The sequence below is a fragment of the Salmo salar genome, chromosome 08, assembly GCF_965601325.2.
Source record: "Salmo salar chromosome 08, fSalSal1, whole genome shotgun sequence".
Classification (NCBI taxonomy): Eukaryota; Metazoa; Chordata; class Actinopteri; order Salmoniformes; family Salmonidae; genus Salmo; species Salmo salar.
In genome coordinates this window covers 7,562,386-7,571,088 of record NC_138298.1, presented here as the reverse complement: position 1 = coordinate 7,571,088, position 8,703 = coordinate 7,562,386, and the positions used below count along the sequence as shown (strand labels likewise).

Below are 8,703 nucleotides of genomic sequence, written 5' to 3'. Positions count from 1 at the left end.
GTAAAAAGTACTTTATTTTCTTTAGGAATGTAGTGGAGAAAAAGTAAGTTGTCAAAAATATAAATAATAAAGTAAAGTACAGATACCCCAAAAAACGACTTAAGTAGTACTTTACACCACTGCATTTGAGAATCCTATCTAGGCCTATTGTCAGAAAACAGTGTAACCTAATCTATTTTCAAGGGGAATGGTGTTAATAAAATATGGCTTCACTTGTTTGTACTATGAAACATGCATTTTTTGACTAGCAAATAAAAATGGAATAAAAAAATATCTTCATTAATCAATAATCATTGCATGACTTTCTTTTGTTGACTTGGCCTTATTTAGCAAGTCGATGGGGACAAGGGGTCACTACATAACAACACAGCCTCGTCTTATAGATAGATGGACAACCCACTGGGTTGACTTTACAGATTTAGAATTTAACCTATTACCTTTCCATTCGGTGCCCTGTTTGAGTAGTGTGCCCAAAACAGAGAGCATGCATGATATTTACTTTGCATGCGTTTTTACGCATGCTATTGATCAGAAAGAGAGAGATTAATCTCCCTCTACACAACTGTTGCTCTAATCCTCCTTGAGAGGATAGGCTTAGTAAAACTACAGGTTGGAAACACTGCTGCAGCCATATTGAACAGACATTTTCTGAAGAAAAAAAACGATTGTTCTTTTTTTATTTGATTACCATATGCTAATGACCATTTAGCCTACTAAATCTTTTTACAACTAACTTCGAAACTTATTTTCGGCCAAATCACTGGATTAATCAGTAGGCTAATAAATTGTAATGGTCTAATTTGGTACCCGTTTAATTAGTGGTTGTAGATTAGAATATCTCTTTTTGATAGTTTAGAGATTGTGAGTGACAACAGTTTTGAAGATGAAGGACCGATTGGAACAGTTGAAGGCGGTAAGCTTAGTCTTTTTATACACTTGTTCATGTTTCGTGGCCTTGCTTGCTATTAGCTTAACATAGAACCGTTGCTAATCATATAGAATGATATAATAGGGATGGGGGACGTATCTGATTTACTTGTTTCGTTTTTGGGGAAGTATCTGAATTACTCGTTTTCTTTTTGCGCACTAGATGCGGTTGGTTGCGGATGAGCGGTTTGACCACAACGTTCGATCAACTGTTTGATTCCATTTTCAGGCCTAGAAAAGCAGAAATAGTGTAGTTGAACATTGGGCTAATAAATATTACAGTATGAAGTTATTCTTGGAAGTAGGTAGGCCTAATTGGGGTGTGATGATATTTATGCTGTACACTTGTTTATTGGTGGTGCGTTACAAATGGAGGTGGGTGGGTAGAGAGAGGGGACCAGAAGGGTTGATTAAGGAAATATGAAAGGCTGATTTCTCCTAATTTCCTGCACCTTTTCCAAGGTCTCAAGGTCATCGATGTAGGCTATTCATTGTAGCTTGTGTGCACCGCAAGCCTTATTGTGTCTGGTTTAAAAAAATTACTTTATATATTCAAATCACATTGTTTCACTGACGTAAGAACCGCTAAAAAGCCCGTGAGTGTGATTATCTCACCACAAACGCACCACCACAACAACTCTGCTGGCTGTGTGTGTGTCAACAGAAAAGTGATGTGGCTGAGGACGATGTGGAGGTTCCAGTGGAGAACAAAGCCTTTATGGATGACTTCTTCGCCCAGGTATTTCTGACCATACTCCTGATGTGTGTGTGTGTGTGCGTTCACCATACTGTGTGTGTTTGTTTGTGTGCGTGTGTGTTGTGTACTCACCAGTGTGTCATCATTGCCTGTCTCTGTCTCAGATTGAGGAGATTCGCAGTAGCATCGATAAGATAGATGAGAGTGTGACGCAAGCAAAGAAGCTGTACTCTACCATCCTCTCCGCCCCAACGTCAGAGCAGAGTAAACATCATCATTCAATCCCTCTCTCTCTCTCTCTCTCGTCATCTCTTTGTTATCTCACCCACTTTATTTCCCTTTCTTTCCATTCCATATTGTTCATCCTTTGTGGCTTGTTGATACTTCTATGTTTACAACCTCTCTTTTTTTCTCTCTTTCTCTGTGTTCACCAGAGACGCAAGATGATTTGGAGGCAGTCACCAACGACATCAAGAAAGCAGCCGGCACCGCTCGCAACAAACTAAAGAGTAAGTCCTTCCTGCCCCTTTAAATATTAAACGCACCATATCTTACCCACAGTCTTTCTGACGACCAACCGTATTCTGACGACCAACACAACAGTCATCAAATTGTATAAATGTAGTTTCCCTGTCAAGATAATGTGTTTTTGAATGCCATGGATGGCAATACCATAGTAGTTATTGTTGTTGTTGTTGTCCGTAGTCATGGTAACGGTTGCACGTTCCATCCCTGGCAGGTATCGAGAAGCAACTTGAGACAAACACTGAGGAACGGTCGTCAGCAGACATGAGGATTCGGAAGTCCCAGGTAACCTTTTAAAAAACAAACTAACCTCAACCAAACCCTTAACCCTATCGGTTTGTACGTCAATCATGTCCCCATCGTTTTTCCTGTTGGAGACCGAGGTTGGAGACTTGGTTTTCATTCCCACTGGTTATCATAACAACCTCTTTACCCATCTCCACCTTTTCCCAGCATGCCATCCTGGCCAAGAAGTTTGTGGAGGTGATGACCAAGTACAACGAGGCTCAGACGGACTTTAGAGACAAGAGCAAAGGCCGCATCGCCCGGCAGCTGGAGATCAGTGAGTCTGATGCCAGTCGTAGAGACAAGATACCTGGTATAACTAGGGCCAGGGTTTTTGTTCCTGGACAATCAATTGTCAGGAAGAAATCCAGCCCAAGTTGCATTAAGTCGTAGACAGGAGTGCATGTTTCAACCTATCCCAGACAGACTCAAGCCAATACAGGGCTCTTTACCAGTTCAAATACTTGGAAAATCCTTTCAAATACTTTGAGTGTTTGCTTGAATCTGCCTGGAGTTGGGCAGGGTTGCAGTTTTGTTACTTTTCTTTTCTGGTTTATTAAGCCAGGCAAGAGCAAACAGACACAGATGAAGTATTTGAAGTATTTTTTTAAGTATTTGAAACCCAGATCTGCTTTTGATGGCATGTATTAGTATATTCTATGCCAGCATTAAGGGCCTGTTATATGTTATTAACTTGTTATTAAGCCTTTCAAACATGTTATTAACCCTGTCATACGTGTTATTAACCCTTTTCTGTGAACTCTCCATTCCACAGCTGGAAAAACAACAACCGACGAGGAGCTGGAGGAGATGTTGGAAGGCGGGAACGCAGCCGTCTTCACCGCAGGGGTAATTCTGTGTATGTGCGTGCGTGCGTATGTGTGCATGTGTCCAAGTGAGAATGCTTGTGAATGTGTGTGTGTGTGTGTGTGTGTGTGTGTGTGTACAAGCGAGAAAGCTTGTGAGTATGTGTGTATACAAGCGAGAAAGCTTGTGAGTGTGTGTGTGCAAGCGAGAATACTTGTGAGTGTGTGTGTGTGTGTGTGTACAAGTGAGAATGCTTGTGAGTGTAGGTGTGTTCTTGCATGCTTGCGAGTGTGTGTTAAAACCTCTCTGGTATCAGTGGGACGCTAGCGTCCCACCTCAACAACAGCCAGTGAAATTGCAGGGCGCAAAATTCAAAACAACAAAAATCTCATAATTCAAATTCCTCAAAAATACACCATATTAAAGCTTAACTTCTTGTTAATCCAGCCACAGTGTCTGATTTCATAAAGGCTTTACGGTGAAAGCGCACCATATGATTATGTTAGGTCAGCACCTAGTCACAAAAAAACATACAGCCATTTTCCAGGTAGAGAGGAGTCACAAAAAGCAGAAATAGAGATAAAATTAATCACTAACCTTTGATGATCTTCATCAGATGGCACTCATAGGACTTCATGTTACACAATACATGTATGTTTTGTTCGATAAAGTTAATATTTATATCCAAAAATCTCAATTTACATTGGCGCGTTATGTTCAGTAATGTTTGCCTCTAAAACATCCACTGATTTTGCAGGGAGCCACATCAATTTACAGAAATACTCATCATAAACGTTGATATAAGATACAAGTGTTTTACATAGAATTAAAGATACACTTCTCCTTAATGCAACCGCTGTGTCAGATTTCAAAAAAGCTTTACGGCAAAAGCACACCATGCGATAATCTGAGTACAGCGCTCAGACACCAAAACAAGCCATACAGATACCCGCCATGTTGTGGAGTCAACAAAAGTCAGAAATAGCATTATAAATATTCACTTACCTTTGATGATCTTCATCGGAATGCACTCCCAGGAATCCCAGTTCCACAATAAATGTTTGTTTTGTTTCGATAAAGTCCATATTTATGTCCAAATACCTCCTTTTTGTTCGCGCGTTCAATTCACTATTCCAAGGCGCATGCACTAAGTCCAGGCGAAAAGTCCAAAAAATTGCATTACAGTTTGTAGAAACATGTCAAACAATGTATAGAATCAATCTTTAGGATGTTTTTATCATAAATCTTCAATAATATTCCAACCGGACAATTCCTTTGTCTTCAGAAATGAAAAGGAACTCAGCTCGCTCTCACGACCGCGCGCATGACTGAGCTCATGCCATTTTTCCAGACACCTGATTCCAATAGCTCTTACTCTCTCCCCATTCACAGTAGAAGCCTGAAACAACGTTCTAAAGACTGTTGACATCTAGTGGAAGCCTTAGGAAGTGCAATATGACCCCACAGACACTGTATATTGGATAGGCAATCACTTGAAAAACTACAAACCTCAGATTTCCCACCTCCTGGTTGGATTTTTCTCAGATCTTTGCCTGCCATATGAGTTCTGTTATACTCACAGACATCATTCAAACAGTTTTAGAAACTTCAGAGTGTTTTCTATCCAATTATACTAATGATATGCATATCCTAGCTTCTGGGCCTGAGTAGCAGGCAGTTTACTCTGGGCACCTTATTCATCCAAGCTACTCAATACTGCCCCCAGATTCCAAAGAAGTTAAACCGTTGTGTATATCCTCTCCTATGTGTGTATGTTAAACCATTGTGTATATCTTCTCCTATGTGTGTATGTTAAACCATTGTGTATATCTTCTCCTATGTGTGTATGTTAAACTGTTGTGTAAATCTTCTCCTATGTGTGGGTGTTAAACCGTTGTGTATATCTTCTCCTATGTGTGGGTGTTAAACCGTTGTGTATATCTTCTCCTATGTGTGTATGTTAAACCGTTGTGTACGTATATCTTCTCCTATGTGTGTATGTTAAACCGTTGTGTATATCTTCTCCTATGTGTGTATGTTAAACCGTTGTGTATATCTTCTCCTATGTGTGGGTGTTAAACCGTTGTGTATATCTTCTCCTATGTGTGTATGTTAAACCGTTGTGTATATCTTCTCCTATGTGTGGGTGTTAAACCGTTGTGTATATCTTCTCCTATGTGTGTATGTTAAACCGTTGTGTATATCTTCTCCTATGTGTGGGTGTTAAACCGTTGTGTATATCTTCTCCTATGTGTGTATGTTAAACCGTTGTGTATATCTTCTCCTATGTGTGGGTGTTAAACCGTTGTGTATATCTTCTCCTATGTGTGTATGTTAAACCGCGGTGTATATCCTCTCCTATGTGTGTATGTTAAACCGCTGTGTATATCCTCTCCTATGTGTTTTGTAGATCATGGAGTCGGGCATATCGAAGCAGGCGTTGAATGAGATTGAGGCACGGCACAAAGACATTGTGAGGCTGGAGAGCAGCATCAAAGAGCTTCATGACATGTTCGTGGACATTGCTATGCTGGTGGAGAACCAGGTAACCCTTCACACATTTTATATTGCATCCCAAATGGCACACTATTCCCTACATAGTACACTGCTTTTGACCGCTGTTTGTGTGTGCCTCTCACAACATTCCGCTCCGCCCACCCCCTTCAAAGGGCGGCATGATTGACAAGATTGAGAGCAACATGGACCAATCGGTGGGCTTCGTAGAGCGGGCGGTTGCCGACACCAAGAAAGCAGCCAAATTTCAGCAGGAGGCCCGTAGGGTGAGTGGGGCTGAAACAATAGAATTAGAATGAGTAGAATGGCCGTCCCCATTCAGGTCGATGATGCCATTATAGGTGATTCTATTTCTACGGCTGAAATGTCCTGTTTATAGGTCCACTTCAGTCCGGACCCTAGACCTATTACCTATCACCTTGGTTCATACAAGAGAAGGGATACATTGGTTTCGTCCCAAATGGCACCCTATTACCTTTATAGTGCATTGCTTTTGAAAGTACTGCACTATACAGGAAAGTACTGCACTATACAGGAAAGTACTGCACTGTACCGGAAAAGGGTGCCATTTGGGATGCACCCTAAATCTACTGTCTTGCTACAGGGGGTTCAGCATTCTCCCTGATGCAAAGTTTCACTTAAAACTTCAGAACCTGCAATGCCACATTTAGTCTCAAAATATTTATCTTGGGTTATGTTTTCTCTCTATGCTCAGGTCAATTTTCCCTTTCGTTTTTCTGAGCTTTTTCTCCTTCTGTTTCTTCTCTCCCTTCCCTTCATTGTTTCTTTATATTTCTTCCTCCTCCACTTCCTCCTCTGTGTCCTCTTCCTCTCTCGCATCCTCTGTATTTCTTTGACTGTTTTGTTCTGCCTTCCGCCCTTTAGAAGCAGATGATGATCATGTGTTGCTGTGTCATTCTCTGTGTCATCGGAGGGTCCTTCCTCTACAGCTTTATCAAATAGGAAATACCGTCCGGGTAAAACTGGTTGTAAAACTGAGATGTGTTCAAAACTCCAAACGTACACTTTTAAATCATGTATTGATGCAGAAGGATGTTAGCCTGGTCACAAATCTGTTTGTACTCTTGCAAACTCCATTCCCTTCCCTGTCAAGCCAAACGTGTGGCATGACGATGAGTGACAAGGAGTTGGCATGATAGCACAAACAGGCTGGCACTCAGGCTAAAAGGATGCAGATGTGTGTAAAAGATTTCCAAGTGTGATCAGGGCCTGTATTTATAAAGCCTTTCAAAGTATGAGTGCAGCTCTGGGATCAGTTGAACCTTTTAGATCACAATGAATAAGATTTACATGGACAACCGGGGCAGGATCCTAGATCAGCACTCCTACTCTGAGATGCTTTATGAATACGGGACCATATTAGATAACGTTAGATCCAGGTTATTCTTAGTCTTTGTCCCACATGGCACCCTATTCCCTTTGTGGTACATAGGGAATAGGGTGCCATTTGGGATGTAGACTTAGGCTGCATTATTGGCCTCAACGTGATAATCACTTGTGACTCTGGCCTCAGGTGAAGTTGTAGAGGAGTGTTCCAGATTACCTCCAGTCTAACCTGGGTGGATGGATCAACAGTGGACACTGTCTGTCAAGAGTTACATACAGCGCTACTCAGAGGAGATACACTTCAGTCCGGCTAAAGGCCTTCCACCCTACATTGTCTTTCGTCTTCTTTCGTCTTCTCTCTCTCTTTCCTTCCATTTTTTTCTCTCACACACACACACTCTCTCTCCCTCTTTTCCCTCTCTCTCGTTCTTCTTTTCAGGCATGCTTCCCCTCCTCCTTTTCCCACTTCAACGATTTGTGTCAATTAGCTTTGGTAGTGTGCTTCCTTAATAATCTAGGCGAAGACAGGTGAACGTTAACACTGTGTAATCATGTCAAGTAACCTAAAGATATTGGTAAACAAAATAATATGACGATAAAATGATGATTAAAAAAACTATACCATTTCTCACTGCCCTACTGACAGCTAGTAATCAAAATGACCCCAAAATGGCATGTTTTTATGTTGTTATTGTATTATTGTGTGTTGAAGTTATTGCATAATATTGCACCCACGCATTTCATTTTTGTCCTACATGTGTGGCGATGCATGTACCACCAGGGGGCATGCCTGTGTCAAACTGTCACATGCACTCTCTCTAGAAATGATGTGTATAAACCCTGGATGACTGTCAGGGGGCGCTGTATTGAAGCCACCGTGCAGCCATCTTGGTAATCCTCCTCAAGCTTTAAAAATATTTTGGAAGCTATAGAAATGGATTTGTTAATGTCTACATTCGTTTTTGACACATTTATTATATTAAATACACTTTAATGCATACTTTTAAATTATATTATGTTAGCTAAACATTTTTTTTAAATGGGGAGAGTACTAATGTTACTGTCACCACTACAACAAAAAAAAAACTTAAATACATGTAATTTGTCCTTGAAATACTGTAGAATTCCATTAATTCCTATGGAGGACTGCGCCATATTGGCATTCAAGGGAATGCCAATATGGCCGACCGGTGGCTTCAAAGCATTTCATTGGCCAGTACATAGCATCAACAGTCCAGGGTTTATTTATATAAGTCATTGCTCTAGCCTATCTAATAATAGATAAGATAGTATTTTTGTTGTGATGTGAGCAAGCAAGCAGTATCAAGTGAATAGCCAATATATGTGTTTGTGTCTTCAGTCGCATACGTTTGTAGTGATTTTGTAGACATTTATATGGAAAATGTTATCTGATCAAAATGTAAGGTCAGATTTCAGTTTTTGTAGCCTTTTCCGTCTGTTGACAAAGAATAAAAGAAAAAAAGATTCGCCCTTTGGCAAGTGTTTTTATTTGTAAGTTTTCATTATTCAATTATTTTAAACTGCTTTGAAAAATAGAAAATGAAACGAAACGGATTGCCTTTGACATCTCTCGCCGTCTG

General features: G+C 40.5%; 1 protein-coding gene across 2 annotated transcripts; it reads left to right on the top strand.

Annotated features, from left to right (window-relative positions):
- Nucleotides 1–412: 412 nt before the first annotated feature.
- Nucleotides 413–8,590, top strand: LOC106609899 (syntaxin-3). 2 transcript variants are annotated; one of them, XM_045722683.2, is made up of 10 exons: nt 413–913; nt 1,592–1,666; nt 1,789–1,888; nt 2,059–2,133; nt 2,364–2,434; nt 2,603–2,711; nt 3,210–3,283; nt 5,652–5,786; nt 5,911–6,021; nt 6,641–8,590. In XM_045722683.2, exons 1-10 carry the CDS (start codon nt 884–886, stop codon nt 6,716–6,718), a joined length of 858 nt encoding a protein of 285 aa, XP_045578639.1. In that variant the 5' UTR covers nt 413–883; the 3' UTR covers nt 6,719–8,590. The 2 variants fall into 2 exon arrangements, with proteins under 2 accessions (XP_045578639.1, XP_014064422.1); XM_014208947.3 differs by having other exon boundaries at nt 414–913; nt 7,290–8,590.
- Nucleotides 8,591–8,703: the final 113 nt, after the last annotated feature.

Excerpts from the sequence above, each read along its gene's own strand:
- LOC106609899 (XM_045722683.2), top strand. The coding sequence starts at position 884 with ATGAAGGACCGATTGGAACAGTTGAAGGCG. Across the intron at positions 914-1,591 it reads GATTGGAACAGTTGAAGGCG|AAAAGTGATGTGGCTGAGGA; the intron begins GTAAGCTTAGTC and ends GTGTGTCAACAG. Across the intron at positions 2,712-3,209 it reads CGCCCGGCAGCTGGAGATCA|CTGGAAAAACAACAACCGAC; the intron begins GTGAGTCTGATG and ends TCCATTCCACAG.